Genomic DNA, 15,739 nt, shown 5'->3' with positions numbered 1-15,739 from the left:
TGTGGACTTGTGTCCAATATCAAGGCAGTGTTGGATAATTTTCTATATCCACAAGGCTCCCACTGGACTCTTTATGTCCAGCAGACATTCACAGGCCAACTTTCCTCTTACACAGGGGGCCTCATTCCTGACATGTGTAGCTTCCGTGGAACCATCCTTCAGGTTTTAAGTGCAAGGATTTCTCTCAAGAGTTTAATTTGTTTCTTTAAGACACCGTTTTCTTCCCTATAAATTCTGCTTTCTGTGGTTTGTAGCACAGATGAAATTGCCAGGTCATATTCTACATTTCTGCCCAATCTTGGATTAGTGAGCCTTTGAAATATGTTCCTTGATCACTGGCAATGGTTCTTGGAATACCAGAACTTAGTTACAAGCATTGCAGACCTACAGAGGTTTGTTGTTATTTTTAACTGCATGAAGCAGTGGGTTTGTTTGTATCTTGTCACTCACAGCTGTCAGCAAAACTTAGGTGTTGCTAAACCAGACCACACCCATGAATTATAGTGCCTCTGGTTCCTTCTGTAGTAGCCTGTGGGAAGTAGATACAGGATGCACCACAACGGAATGAATGGCATGGCCCTTGAGACCTGTGTACCTGCTTGCCTTTCTCAAGCACACCTGTTTTGCCTCTAATTCCTAGGTGGTCTGGCATGGAAGAAGTCCAGAGGCTGCGATGGATCATCTTTGTCTTGGGAGATTCCTGGAGATGGTGGGGAGCCCCTGGGCACGTGCAGCATATGTGGCGTGGGCTTCTTCAGGTGCTGGTGGATCCCTCAGGATGGTAAATGTCCATTTTCCAAAATCTTCTGATATTCCATCTTTGTAGGTACAAAGACTGTGCATGGATCGATGATGACTTTTATACATGCATTCCTTGGAAAGCTGAACAAAATGAGTGAAAACTCTATACCGTCATCTTCGTTGAACTGAGGTCCAGCACATTGCTCCAACAGTGGGTAGATAGAGAGGGAAAACTTCCATTTGTTGACGCAGGTTACATTGAGGGGTTTGTCCAGGCTTAGGATGGGGTCCCCTTTGGGCAAAGGGAGTCACAGGGGTGTGCGGCCTCCTGTGCACAGGAGATTCCTTGTGTGAAGGATTTATCTCTGAGAGCAGGGTAGCACACATAACTATGCAGGAGCAGGTGAATGTGCAGGTGGCACAGGAAGAGTTAGATGGCCGCCTGTCTCTGCACAGCGAGGTTTGACTTGTCCTAGCTCTGCATTCCCTCATCCCTTAGAGGAAGTTGGTTTCTTCAGAAGACTTAAATTTGTGGAATTCAGTAGAATATTATCCACATAATGTTCCCAGTGAATGCTAGGCATATCACCCAAGATGGCCAGGCCTCTGGCCATAAACCATAGTAAATAGTAGGGTGTGCATATATCAATTAGGGAGAACCTGAAAGGTCCTTTTTTGGCCCTCCAAGGTGAATGCCTGCAAAAGCAAGCGAAGCACGCTATCTGCATGAGCCCCATGTACCTGGCGTGGCCTGTGCTCCTCACTGTGTGTCCCACTTCTGCTGCCCCTTCGCCTTGCCAGGTGGAGTCTGACTGATTTTTTGCCACTGCTGCCACCACAGGCCACCTGGAGCCCCAGCCAGTTTGAGGAAAGTGGCTCTGCTTGATTTTCCTTTTTTCTTTTTTTTTCCTCTTTTTTCTCCATTTCTGACTTCAGCAGGTGGGACTTGGAGCTTCTGCTTCTGCAGCCACAGAAGACTCCCCAGTTTGGAGGGCTGTGGCTGTGGGCTCCCTAAGCATCTCTCTGCAGAGCCTCTTTGTTTTCCATTTTACCCACCATGTCAATAATTTAACACAGTGGCGGAGGAGTTCATGTCTCTTCCTATTTGTCATTACTCTTCTAACTTTCACAGCTGTCCTCGGCTACTGGTCAGAATAAGAGAAAAAGCAGTGGAACCAGGAGGATCCTACAAGAAATATTCCATTTCATTTTTGTTTGTGCATATACCTTTTCTGTTTAAATGTGGACTTTGATTTGATATGCTTCCAGTGCAGATACAGATCCCATATGTAAGAGAGTATGGAGTTGCATAGAAAGAAGACTTGTCATTTTCCTGTACTGTTGGTGTTCTAATATATCTTTGTGGTTTTTGCCTCTTCTGGCTTTAGAAGATACACCAACATGGTTTTGCAACATAGCCTCTTCTTATTTTAGTAAGGGACCAAATGTGCATGTCAGTAACAGGTGTTACCTTGAATTGGGATCAGTGCTTGTGTGACTATATTCAGTGATGTCATTTTCTGTCACACTCAAGTCACAAAATATTTAACCACTTATTTTTTTATCTCTGGAGGAATAATCCAAAAGATTGTACTGGTAAAGCCAGAACAATTTCCAGTTATGCTAATTATTTGTATAATACTTAGTTGGCTTTGTCTGTGGTTTGTTGGCTTATTTTCCTGTAGCTTTTCAAGGTTTTTCTATGAGTTCTGTTAAAGAGTCTGAAAATGGAGCGTAGAAGACATGCTTCGATTTCCAGGATGGTTGTGTTTTCCAGAGAGGCGAAGGTAAACCATTGGCGCAGCCCTGCCTCCCACAGATAATTCCGGGTGCAGTGTTTCATATCTAGACTTGGACTTCTATCCTACCATACTTCTTTGTGTGCAGGTATTTTTGGGGATAAAATTCTTGTTTTCAGCTGTATAGATGTCTTGCACATACTCTTTTGATGGTTTGATTTATCCGTTGTGTTCAGCACGTTTCAGTGAGCAAGATACGGGATTTAATTTCCAATATAAAATCCGTGACTGCTGGCCGGGCGCAGTGGCTCATGCCTGTAATCCCAGCACTTTGGGAGGCCATGGTGGGCAGATCACGAGATCAGGAGATCAAGATCATCCTGGCCAACATGGCAAAACCCCATCTCTACTAAAAATACAAAAATTACCCATGCGTGGTGTTGTGTGCCTATAGTCCCAGTTACTCAGGAGGCTGAGGCAAGAGAATCCCCTGATCCTGGGAGGTGGAGGTTGCAGTGAGCTAAGATCATGTCACTGTATTCCAGCCTGGGCGATAGAGACTCTGGCTCAAAAAAAAAAAAAAAAATAGACTGTTATAATTATTTTCAGCCTCATGTCTCCGTGTCACATTACAGGTCCATGAAGCTGTGTTCTTTTTTTTTTCAGAGTATTTTCTTTCTTGTCCAGATTAGCTAAATTGGATTGTTTTATGCTAAATTCACTTAATCACTACTCTATTATTTTTGAATTTTTTAGTTCTGTTTTTTCACTTGGTTCTTTTTTTAAAAAAACTTCTACTACCTTTCTGAGACTTCTACTTTTTTACTTTTTTCAAGAAGCTTTATAATTACTTGCTAAAGCATTTTTACCATGACTGTTTTTAACTTCTTCAGATAACCACAACATTTGGTTAATCTTGAGGTTGGCTTGGTTAACTGTCTTTTCTCATCCTGCTTATGATTTTCCTTCTAATTGTGATTTTTCCGGTTCTTGATAGATGGGTGATGTTTTAGTTTATCCTGCATTGTTTTTTCCTTTTTAAGTTAGGGGAATCTGAATCTATTCAAATGTTTTATTTTAGCAGGCATGTGCCCTGTTTAGGTTTAATTTGAATGTCCTGTCCTACTTTTGTAGGCCATGTTTTCGCAGGCAGTCTTGCTATCAGAGCTGAGGGGATGCTGTTTTGATCACTTAGTTTATCTGATGTTGCTGGGCCTCCAACTGGTGCTGACTGGTACTTCCTGAGATGGCGAAGGTTTTTCTGTACTCTAAGATGCCGTGTATCTCTATGTAAGGGGAGGAGACTCTGGACCACAGGAATGAAGAGAACATCTTAGGTCAGGCAGCTCAATCATATGCGATAACCTGGGTCAACCAGCCAGTAGCCTCATGAAGTATGGGAGGGAATTCTCCAGTGTCAGCATTCAAAGACATCATGAGTTTTTACTTCTCATTTTCTTTTAAGTGAAATAATCGCATGGAAATTAAAGAATAAATATATGAAATATATGAAACTTATATGAAATTTAAGAATGTGAGAAGGCCTACAGCGTGGGGATCCCCAGGCCATTTGATCAATGAATGTCTGTGTTACACATCTTTGCTCACTTTTTCTCTATTTTTGTAGTTCATTGTGGAACCAGCACAGATTTTCATACGAAAGTTATTTCTTTTTAACCTCAAAAAGTGACAGAATGGAGTGTATCATGAAAAAGTCTGACATCAAAACCTCAAAATGTGATATTGGTAAGCATTTTGTCCTGAGAATACCAGCATTTCCTCTTAGGGGATCATGACACTGCAGTGACCATGTGACCCTGGCTGTGCTAGTCAGCCTGGGCTGGTCATTGACTGTGATGCTGGTCTCCATGTGATTGACTAGCGTGGGTCAGTGCCTCCAAAGGTGACAGCTGTGTGCTCAGTGTCTGCCACATATCTCAGGCTCAAGGTCCCTTTTATAAATGTGCCTGGATCGATGATGACTTTAAAATGGATCTCATCGGAATCTGAACAAAATGAGTGACCAAATCACTTCTGTGCCACTTCTGTGAGCTGAGGTCCAGCACAGGGGCCATGCCAGACAAACACATGGAGGGTGTTTTGTTTGGTCAGCACTGGTACTATAAAACGGCCTGTGGAATTAGACAACTAACCAGCTCACATACAGTACAGGAAATTACTGGACAGTTAACCTACCAATATATGGTTGGGGGTAAGACGGACACTTTTCAAATGCTTGGCTGGTAGCATCTGTACACTACAGTGACCAGACACTGGGAGCCAGCACAGGAGTTATAGGATTTACAGGAAATTATTGTGTGAACCCACAAGCCATTCAGACATTTGTGTGAGCGCCCGGAATATTCTGGGTGATGGTTTGTTGCTTGATGGCAAAGAGATGTCAGCATTCAAAGACATCATGAGTTTTTACTTCTGCTTTTCTTTTAAGTGAAATAATTGCATGGAAATTAAAGAATAAATATCTTATATGAAACATATGAAACATATGAAATATAAGATATTTATTTATATCATATAAGATATAAATATCTCATATGAAATCTTGTAGTATATTTTCATTTGATTGCCAACCCAGTCACTAGGACTGAAACAGTTGTTTATTTTTTGTTTTCCCATCAACCAAGCAAGTTATTTAATACATGTTTCAGTGCTGGTTTCAACTACGTGTTGCAGCAAACATTTTTAGAAGTGATATTTCAAGTTCTTGGATTTTCACATGGATTTCATTGTCTACTTTCATATGTCCTCCATGTGTGACCACTGTATTAATTAAAAGTTGTAATAAATGATTTTGAAAGGTATGTGCTGGAGGAACTTTGGGACAAATGTTTTAGAAAACATTATTTCCATAAAATTTGGATCAAAGATATGAGCATAATTGTCCTTGTTATACAGATGGTCCAATGAGTGTCTAATGTGAATTCTTATAACTGTTTATAACAAAGTAGTCCATTAAGCAAATTTTGTTTCACAACTTTCCTAATTTCCCCTGTACTCTGTAGATTGGGTGAGATAGAATTCCATGGAATTTCATTGCCAAACCAGTGAAGTGCTAATTTTGACATTTGTACCAGCTAACGTAGCCGTGAAGAAACACACCAATACACTTCTAAGGTAACATTCAATTTTTAGTGAATTTATTTTTGTGAGTTATTTTTATTCTTTTAAGTAATCAAGAATTTATGTTCACAAAGATTGGTTAATACTAACAGTTTCAGACATTAATGTTCTGATGAGCTGAGGCATCAATCTCCTTTTTATAAAGATTTTGTTCTTTTCTCTACTTTGAATAACATATGAAATGTCCAACAGCAGTTCTAAGTTAGTGTATATTCCATATATGTTAATAGTGAAACATCCTGTCTTATGCAAGGCTAAAAATTGTCCGTGTGTACTTCTCAGATTCGTATACATACTCTCTTCCTACAGGACAGCATAGACCAAGATCTAGGTTTCATATGGATGAATTTATTCTTCCCTTTGAGGCAAGACAAGAAGGAAAGAAAGTATTGGGAATAATGCTGCCCTCCCATCCTCAAGGGCCAGTGGGAACTCTAATATTGGTAAGCCTTTTGTCCTGAAAATACCAGCATTTCCTCTTAGGGAATCATAACACTCTGCTAACCGTGAGACTCTGGCTATGCTAGTCCGCCATGGGCTGGTCACTGACTGTGATCCTGGTCTCCATGATTGAATAGTGTGGTCCAGTGTGTCTCAGAGTGACAGATGTGCTCAGTGTCTGCCACATATCTCAGACTCAAGGTCCCTTTTATAAATGTGCCTGGATCGATGATGACTATAAAAAAAATGGATCTCATCGGAATCTGAACAAAATGAGTGACCAAATCATTTCTGTGCCACTTCTGTGAGCTGAGGTCCAGCACTGGGACCATGCCAGGCAAACATGAGGAGGGAGTTTACAGGGACTAGGGTATTGGAAAACTAACCTACCCATATATATTAGAGCAAATGAATTGTTCTCAGTTCTGTAAATATCCAGCTGTGGTTTGACATAGCAACTCTCTTTGTATTTGCTTGGCAGCATTTATAGAAACAGCTGGTAGACCCTGGGGAACCAGGGCATAGTGAGATTCATGGGACGTTATTTCACCTACTCTTGAGCCATTCACACATTTGAGCTCGCAGAATTATCTGGTCGATGATCAGTCTCTTGAGGATAATGAGATGGTCAACATCCAAATCCAAAGATACTAATGAGATTTTACTTTTTTTTTTGAGGTGGAGTCTCATTCTGTTGCCCAGGCTGGAGTGCAGTGGCATAATCTCGGCTCACTGCAACCTCCACCTCCTGGGTTCAAGAGATTCTCCCGCCCCAGCATCCTGAGTAGCTGGGATTACAGGCGCCCGCCACCACCCCTGGCTAATTTTTGTATTTGTAGTAGAGATGGAGTTTCACCATATTGGCCAAGCTGGTCTCGAACTCCCAACCTCAGGTGATCCAGCCACCGCAGCCTCCCAAAGTGTTGGGATTACAGGCATGAGCCACCGTGCCCGGCCTTACTTTTTATTTTCAATTAAGTGAAACAATTACATGGAAATTGAAAAAAAAAAAGGTACTCTAAGTAGACTACTCTAGTGTATTTTAATTTTCTTGCCAATTCAGCCACTAGGATTGTGTCACTTGTTTTTTTGATTTTAGTTTTTCGTATCAAAAAGCAAACCACTGTTTATATTTGAGTGCTGGTTTCAACTGTATGCTGCCTCAAATAAACTTAGATTATATTACAAATTCTTTTTTACATAGATTTCATTGGCTATATTCATATATCCTCAAAGGTTTCCATTGTGTTTGAAGAGGTATCCTAATTGTAATAAATGCTTTTGACTGGGGATGCCAGGGAAGCTTTGAGACTAATGTCTCAGATTTTTTTAAAAAAAGTTTATATTCTATAGTGATCAAAGATGTAAGAATAATTTTTCTTGTCATTCATTGGATAGTCCAGTGAGTGTCTACTGTGAATTCTTATATTCACTTGTAACTAAACATTCCATTTGGCAAATTTCGTTTCATAACTTCCCTAATTTCCTCTACACTTTGTAGATTGGGTGAGATACAATTCCATGGAATTTTACCACTGAACCAGTGGAGGGCTAATTTTGTCATTTGTACCAGTTAACTAACTTGGGAGGAAACAGAACAACACACTCCTGAGGTAGTATCCAATTTTTAGTAAATTTATTTTTATTATTTTTCAAACTGTCAGTGATTTGGTTTGGTGAACAATAGGTTAATACAGACAATGTTAGGAATTATTAATCTGATGCGCTATCTGAAGCATCAGTTTCCTTTATTTTTAAGATTTTTTTCTTCTCTGTAGTTTGGATAACATTTAAAACATTACCAAGAGTTTATAAATTAGTATATTTTCTATGCTGATTAATAATGAAACCTTTTGTCTTATACAAATTTTTAAAAAATGGACGTGTGTGTGCATGTGTATATATATATATATATATATATAATCTCTTCTCACAAGATGATGCAGACTAAAACTGCATTTTACATTTTATATGGCTAAGTTTATTGTTTCCTTGTGTTGTAATATGATGGAAAGTAATGGGAATAATTCTGCTTCCTGTCCTTAGGGACCAGTAGGAATTTTCCCATGATAAGCATTTTGTCCTTAAAATACTGACATCCTGTTAAGAGATCATGACACTCCAATGACCATGAGACCCTGGCTATGCTAGTCAGCCAGGGGGCTGACCATTGACAGTGATGCTGGTCTCCATGATTAAATAGTGTGGGTCAGCATGTCCCAGGGTGACAGAAAGCTGTGTGATCAGTGTCTGTCACATATCTCAGACTCAGGGTTCCTTTTTAAAATGTGCCTGGATCGATGATGACTTAAAGATTTATCTAATTTAAATCTGAACAAAATGAGTGACCAAAACACTTCTGTACCACTTCTGTGAGCTGAGGTCCAGCACAGAGACCACTCCAGTCAAACATGTGTTGCCTGGAGTTGCAACTAGTTGGTCAGTTAGAAGCAACCACAGGGACTGGGGTATTTGAAAACCACTTGAGTGCATTTATTAGAGGAAACGAATTTTACATTTGTGTATAAAAATTCAATTGTAGGGTAAAATGGAAACTCTGAGAGTTTGGTTGGCGGCATCTATATACCATAGAAACAGAGCCTGGGAAGCAGAACAGTGAGACCCAAGAGAAATGTTCCTGCCTATACTTGGTCTGTTATCACATTTGCCTGAGCTACTGATTGACCTTTTGAGGGTGATGAGATGGTCAAAATCCAAGGATATGATGAGTTTTTACTTCTCATTTTCTTTTTTTTTTTTATTATACTTTAAGTTTTGGGGTACATATGCAGAACGTGTAGTTTTGTTACATTGGTATACACGTGCCATGGTGGTTTGCTGCACCCATCAACCCATCATCTACATTAGGTATTTCTCCTAATGCTATCCCTCCCCTAGCCCCTGACCCCCCAACAGGCCCTGGTGTGTGATGTTCCCTCCCTGTGTCCATGTGTTCTCATTGTTCACCTCCCACTTATGAGTGAGAACATGTGGTGTTTGGTTTTCTGTTCTCGTGTTAGTTTGCTGAAAATGATGGTTTCCAGTTTCATTCATGTCCCTGCAAAGGACATGAACTCATGCTTTTTTATGGCTGCATAGTATTCCATGGTGTACATGTGCCACATTTTCTTTATCCAGTCTATCATTGATGGACATTTGGGTTGGTTCCAAGTCTTTGCTATTGTGAATAGTGCTGCAATAAACATATGTGTGCATGTGTCTTTATAGTAGCATGATTTATAATCCTTTAGATATATACCCAGTAATGGGATTGCTGAATCAAATGGTATTTCCAGTTCTAGATCCTAGAGGAATTGCCACACTGTCTTCCACAACGGTTGAACTAATTTACACTCCCACCAACAGTGTAAAAGTGTTCCTATTTCTCCACATCCTCTCCAGCATTTGTTGTTTCCTGACTTTTTTTAATGATCGCCATTCTAACTGGCATGAGATGGTATCTCATTGTGGTTTTGATACACATTTCTGTAATGACCAGTGATGATGAGCCTTTTTTCATGTTTGTTGGCTGCATAAATGTCTTCGTTTTACTTCTCATTTTCTTAAAGTGAAACAATTTCATGTGGTATCTTCCAAGTATATTTTAATCAGTTGCCAACCCAGCTGCTAAGATTGAACTGTTTCTTTTGTTCTTCTCTTGTTTTTTTCTATTAATTTAGCAAACAATTTCATATATAGTTTGCTATCCTTCTCCATGGGGCCTGCATCTTCAGATTCAACTAGCCATGAATTGAAAATACTTGACAAAAAATTGTATGGTTTCATCTGTACTGAACATGTACAGTCTTTTTCTCTTTCTTTCTTTTTTTTTTTTTTTGAGACAGAGTTTCACTCTGTCACCCAGGCTGGAGTGCAGTGGCACGATTTCAGCTCACTACAACCTCTGTCCCCCGGGTTCAAGTGATTCTCCTACTTCAGCCTCCTGAATAGCTAGGATTACAGGAGCCCATCACTGTGCCAGGGTAATTTTTGTGTTTTTAGTAGAGATGGGGTTTCACCATGTTGGCCGGGCTGGTCTCGAACTCCTGACCTTAAGTGATCTGCCTGCATCAGCCTCCCAAAGTGCTGGGATTACAAGCATGAGCCACCATGCCCAGCCAAGTACAGACTTTTTCTTTGGTTATTATTCCCTAAAACAGTACAGTATAACAACTATTTATGCAGCATTTACATTGTATTCAGCATCATGAGTAATCTAGAAATGATTTCCTGCATATAGGAGGATGTACATAGGTTCTATGCCAATAGTGCACAGTGCTCGCTGTGTTTAAAGAAATATCCTAGGTATAGAATAAATAATTTTGAAGTCAGTGTGTTGAGAAAACACTGACATGGATAGAAAATATTCTGTCTAGAATAGAAAAAACAGAATAGAATAGAAAAAGTTCTATCTGTATCAATCTGATCAAAGATGTGAGCATAATTATTCTTGTCATACATATAGTCTAATGAATGTCTAAAGTGAATTCTTATAACTGCTTGTAACAAAATATTTCATTTGGCAAATGTTGTTTCACAACTTTCCTAATTGCCCATGTACTTTGTAGATTGGTTTTCACAGAATTCCATGGACTTTAACTGCTGAAGTAATGATGTGCTGATTTTGTCATTTGTACCAGCTAACTCATCTGGGAGGCAACAAAACAATACTCTCCTGAGGTAACATCGAATTTTTAGTAAATTCATTTTTGTGTGTTGTTTTTATTATTTTTTTAAGTAATTGAGAATTTCATTAGGTGTGCAAGGAGTCACTTAATACAAATAGTATTAGGCATTCAATACTCTCATGAGATATCTGAGCCTTCAGTTTCTTTTATTTTAACATTTTACATTTTTCTCAACTTTAACATCAGAAACATCCTATAAGTGTAATAAAATTCTTATACTTTACATATAGTTACATAGTAAATCCTCCTGTCTTATTTAAGTTTGAAAAATGAACATGTATACTTCTCATTCCCATGTATATAATCTCTTCCCACAGAATGAGGTGGACCAAGAAACTGGGCTTCATACGGATGAATTTATTTTTTTCCCCGTGTGGAGACATAAAGGAAAAGTATAGTGAATAATTCCGCCTCCCACCCACAAGTCCCCATGGGAATTCTCACATGTTAAAAAGCATTTTGTCCTGAAAATAACAACAATTTTTCTTAGGGAATCAGGACACTCCAATGACAGTGAGTCGACTCTGGCTATGCCAGTCAGCCATGGGCTGGTCATTGTGCTGCTGGTCTCCATGATTGAATAGTGTGGGTCATTGGTGACAGATAGCTATGTGCTCAGTGTCTGCCACATATCTCAGGTTCAAAGTCCCTTTTATAAATGTGCCTGGATGGATGACGACTTAAAAATGAATCTCGTTGGAATCTGAGCAAAACGAGTGAGCAAACCACTTCTGTGTAGTTCTGTGAACTGAAGTCCAGCACAGGGACCATGCCAGGCAAACACGTGCAGAGAGTTCAGTTTGGTCAGCAACTGGTACCAAAATGGCCTGTGGTATTGGAAAACAAACCCACTCACATAGCTTACAGCACATGAATTGTACAGAGGTCTGTATGTGTTTGTATATATTTATATATGTTTGTGTACATATATCTTTGGGGATTATATGGCATTTCTTTCAGTGTTTGGCTGGTAGTGTCCATACTCTCATAGTAAACAGAATTACACAAGAGTAGAGGGAACAGTAGGAAATGGTTTTGCCTACCCTAGAGTCTTTTATACATGTTTTTAGGTGCTATAATCTTGTGTGTGAGGTCAGTCTCTCAGGTTCATTAGATGGACAGTGTAAAAGGTATTATGAGGGTTTACATATCTATTAAGTAAAAGAAATATATGGAAATTGAAGAGTAGCTTTTATCTATTAAAGAAAAGAATGTATGGAAATTGAGGGGTACTTTCTATTTGTGGAAAGTCTTAACATTTTAATTTCCTTATTGATCTTGTCACCAAAGTTGGAATTTAAGTTTTGCCTGTCACTCAAAGAGAAGCTTTTTAGACATTTGATTGAGGGATTCTAGTAGATGCTATAGTAAACATTTCTAATTGTAAAATGATTAAATTTGCAATTCATAGAGTTTTATGTGGATTTCATTGCCTGATATTCATTATTTTTATTAGTGGGTTTCATAGATGTTTAAAGGGAGATCCTAGTTTTATTGTGTGATACTAAGGGAGGCCTTTTGGTCTTAGAAAACTGACTTTCAGTACTACCCATTTCCAGGGAGTGAGCATAATTTTTATTCTCATACCACATGGGCAAGTGAATATCTATGGTTTATTTCTTATAACTCGTCATTAGTAATTATGAAAGTAAGAAAGTTGACAAATGAAACTCTTTTAATTATGAGGGTTTCATTTGTCGACTTCCTACTTCCTCAGTGTGCTTTGTATATTGGAGGTAATACTGGAATTGCATGGAATTCCTACTGCTGCTCCAGTAACCTGCTGATTTTGTCACATGTACCAGATTCGTTGTCTGGCAATGAGAACAATACACTTCAGAGGTAATACTGCAATTTTTAGTAAGTGCATTTTTCCTGGGTTAGTTCTATTATTTTATTTTAGCAAGTAAGATTATAATTGGTTTTTCAAGCAGTCTGTTAATCCAAATGGTGTGAGGCCCTAATAATCTGGTTAGTCATCTGAAGTTTCTGTGTTCTTTGTACAGTATTTTTATACTTCCTCTGTTTTCGAATAACATTAGGATACCCTACTAGCAAAATAATTTAGTATATTTTATATACTTGTGCATAGTAAGCCTGTTGTATATGTACACTATTTGCATGGTTGGCAAATTACATTTGCACTTTTTATTTTTCTGTAATTTTTTCCTATTTTCAAAGGTTAATGTGGACCAAAAACTAGATTTCATATAAAAGAGTTTATTCCTTCTACTTGAGGTGTGACATGAAGGAAAGTAATGGAAATAATTCTGCCCTCCCATTCTCAAGGGCCAGGGGGAATTCAAATATTGGTAAGCATTTTGTCTTGAAAGCACCAACATTCTTCTTAGGGGGTCATGACACTCCAATGACAGTGAGACCCTGGCTGTGCTTGTCAGTCATGAGACTGGTCACTGGCTGTGATGCTGGTCTTTGTAATTGAATACTGTGGGTTGGCAAGTCCCCAGGTGACAGAAAGATCAGTGTTCAGTGTCTGCCACATATCTCAGGCTTAAGGTCCCTTTTATAAGTGTACCTGGATCGATGATGACTTAAAAAAATGGAAACCTTGGAAATCTGAACAAAATGAGTGACCAAGACACTTCTGTGAGCTGAGGTCCAGCACAGGGACCATACCAGGCAAACCCATGGAGGGCGTTCAGTTTGGTCAGGAACTGGTACCAAAACGAACCCACTTGCATATGTTAGAGCAGATTTATGTTAGAGCATATGTTAGAATTGTACAGAGGCCTATATATCTTTGGGAATTACATGACAATGATTTAAGTGCATGGCTGACAGCCTTCAAACACCTAGTAATCAGGCTTTGGGGTACCAGTGTCAGAGGAGTGAACATTGTAGAAATGGCTGTGCCAGCACTCGAGTCATTCACACTATTTTCGTAGATGCCACAACATTCTTAGTGAGTATCAGCATGTATAGGTATATTATGTAGTCAATTAGAAAGAAATTATCAGTCTTTGCTTGCTATTTATTCTTTCACTAAAAGAAATATGTGAAAATTGAAGAGTGGGTTGTATTCATGGGATTATCTTATTACATGCTGGAATTTGCTTCCTAACTCAGTCTCAAGGATTAGAACAGCATTTGTTTTTCTTTTTCCTGTCACTCAGGGAGCAATTTTCTAAGCATTAGATGATAGATTAAATTAGATGCTTCATTAAACATTTTAATGTGAAATAATGAAATTTCTAGTTCTAGGGATTTTAGGTGAATATTGTTGGCTAATAGGTATATTCTTTCATTGAGTCTTTGTACATTTTAAGAGAGATTCTAATTTTAGTAATACTCGGGGCCTTTGGCCTTCGAGACCAAAATCTTGGAAACATTGATTTTCTGTACTTACCCTGTTCCAAGCAACAAGCAGATTTTTTAGTTATGTGGATAGTCAAGTGACTATGGCTAATTAATTACAAACTGTTGTCAGGAATCATTCAGTTGGGAAGGTTTTGTTTCAAAACTCCTGTAATGTCCCCTGTGCCTTGCAGAACGGAAGTGATTTTGGAATTGCATGGAATTCTCACTGCCATCCCAAAGAAATGCTGATCTTGTCACTCTTACCTGTTTCATTCCCTGGGGCAGAACAAAAGGACGCACTCCAAAGGTAACATCCAAGTTTGAATAAATTTACTTTTTATGGCTTATTTTGTAATTTTTTCTGTAGTCAAGTAGATAATCAGTTTTGTGAATGATCTGTTAATAACAGTATGAGGCATTAATTACCTGGTGAATCATCCAAGGCTTTCATTATCCTTTATTTCCAATGTTTTTTTTTTTGCGTTCTCCCTTTTCAGTAATATCAAAAACATCCTAGTAGAGTTATGTTAGTATATTTGATATTAATATACATAACAAACGCTCCCTTGTGCATGTTTGACAAATGGACATATATACTTACCATCTTCCCATATTTGTACTGTTTTCACAGATGGGCATGAACCAAGAACTGGGTTTCATATAAAATATTTTATTCTGTCCTCTTGAGATGTGACATGAGAAAAGTATTGAGAATACTTCTATCACCTCATCTTCAAGAATCCGTAGGAATTCTCCCATGGTAAGCATTTTGTCCTGAAAATACTGGCATTCCTCTTAGGAGATCGTGACACTCCAGTGACCATGAGACCCTGGCCATGCTAGTCAGCCATTGGCCAGTCATTGACTGTGATGCCAGTCTCCATAATTGAATGAATAGTGTGGGTCAGTGTACCCCAAGCTGATGGAAAGCTGTGTGCTCAGTGTCTGTCACATATCCCAGGCTTAAGGTACCTTTTATAAATGTACCTGGATTGACGATGACTTTAAAAAAAAAAAAAATCTCATTGAAATCTGAAAAAAATGAGTGACCAAACCACTTCTGTGAGCTGAGGTCCAGCACACATGACAGGCAAACGTGGAGGGATGTGGATGGTCAGTGCCCACAGGGACTGGGGTATTTGAAAGCTAATCTGCCTGCGTATGTTAGAGGAAATGAATTGGACAGTCATCTATAAATATCCTATTTTTTAATAAAATGGCTATTCCTTTGGTGCTTGGCGGGTAGCATCTATCCACTGGTAGTAAACAGACCCTGGAAAACCAGCACATATGTAGTGAGACCCCATGAGATATGATTGTGCCTACCTTTGAGCCATCCATAAGTTATCTGGGACATGACAGTCTTTTGAGTGAGAGCAGTTTACTAAGGTCATTTAGATCATCAGTTCCAAAGATGGTGTGGATCTTATCGATTATTTTTTTAGGCAGAGGTAATATCTGGAAAATTAAGAGTGATTTCTAACCATGAGAATATTTTAGTTTGTTTAAATTTGCTTGCTAACCCAGTACCAAGAATTCAGACCTTTTTTCTGTCTGTATAAAGCAATATTCTAGACATTTGAGTGATTCAAGTAGATGTTGTGAGATGATTACATTTCCAGTCCTTGGAATGTTATGCGGATTTTATTGGCTAATCTTCATATTTCATCA

General features: G+C 38.8%; 1 protein-coding gene, 5 non-coding genes and 2 pseudogenes across 55 annotated transcripts in view; all 8 read left to right on the top strand.

Annotated features, from left to right (window-relative positions):
- Nucleotides 1-15,739, top strand: part of LOC100609273 (uncharacterized) — an 81,520-nt gene that overhangs the window by 54,338 nt on the left and 11,443 nt on the right. For 25 of the 50 annotated variants that reach the window (XM_063794552.1, XM_063794543.1, XM_063794545.1 and 22 more), the window contains 10 exons: nucleotides 641-781; nucleotides 4,108-4,226; nucleotides 5,504-5,615; nucleotides 5,931-6,064; nucleotides 7,564-7,675; nucleotides 8,605-8,713; nucleotides 10,631-10,742; nucleotides 12,932-13,062; nucleotides 14,260-14,375; nucleotides 14,700-14,828. In XM_063794552.1, the coding sequence (XP_063650622.1) occupies nucleotides 641-781; nucleotides 4,108-4,226; nucleotides 5,504-5,517 (274 nt within the window). In that variant the 3' untranslated portion in view covers nucleotides 5,518-5,615; nucleotides 5,931-6,064; nucleotides 7,564-7,675; ... (3 more) ...; nucleotides 14,260-14,375; nucleotides 14,700-14,828. Of the gene's footprint in view, nucleotides 1-640; nucleotides 782-2,426; nucleotides 2,629-4,107; nucleotides 4,227-5,503; nucleotides 5,616-5,930; nucleotides 6,065-7,563; nucleotides 7,676-8,604; nucleotides 8,931-10,630; nucleotides 10,743-12,931; nucleotides 13,063-14,259; nucleotides 14,376-14,699; nucleotides 14,829-15,739 lie in introns of all 50 variants that reach the window. The other 25 variants (XM_063794573.1, XM_063794565.1, XM_063794564.1 and 22 more) reach the window with 7 other exon arrangements.
- On the top strand, nucleotides 844-935 carry LOC112205731 (small nucleolar RNA SNORD116). Its single transcript, XR_002939823.1, has one exon. It is a non-coding gene; the product is annotated as a small nucleolar RNA SNORD116 (small nucleolar RNA).
- LOC112205751 (small nucleolar RNA SNORD116) lies at nucleotides 4,450-4,541 on the top strand. Its single transcript, XR_002939839.1, has one exon. It is a non-coding gene; the product is annotated as a small nucleolar RNA SNORD116 (small nucleolar RNA).
- LOC112205752 (small nucleolar RNA SNORD116) lies at nucleotides 6,285-6,380 on the top strand. The gene has a single exon (XR_002939840.1). It is a non-coding gene; the product is annotated as a small nucleolar RNA SNORD116 (small nucleolar RNA).
- On the top strand, nucleotides 8,357-8,448 carry LOC112205754 (small nucleolar RNA SNORD116). The gene has a single exon (XR_002939842.1). It is a non-coding gene; the product is annotated as a small nucleolar RNA SNORD116 (small nucleolar RNA).
- Nucleotides 11,417-11,507, top strand: LOC112205753 (small nucleolar RNA SNORD116). Its single transcript, XR_002939841.2, has one exon. It is a non-coding gene; the product is annotated as a small nucleolar RNA SNORD116 (small nucleolar RNA).
- LOC112205750 (small nucleolar RNA SNORD116) lies at nucleotides 13,289-13,371 on the top strand (annotated as a pseudogene).
- LOC112205755 (small nucleolar RNA SNORD116) lies at nucleotides 15,058-15,144 on the top strand (annotated as a pseudogene).

Source organism: Pan troglodytes, chromosome 16 (assembly GCF_028858775.2).
Source record: "Pan troglodytes isolate AG18354 chromosome 16, NHGRI_mPanTro3-v2.0_pri, whole genome shotgun sequence".
Lineage (NCBI taxonomy): Eukaryota > Metazoa > Chordata > Mammalia > Primates > Hominidae > Pan > Pan troglodytes.
This window is presented reverse-complemented; position numbering and strand designations above follow the sequence as displayed.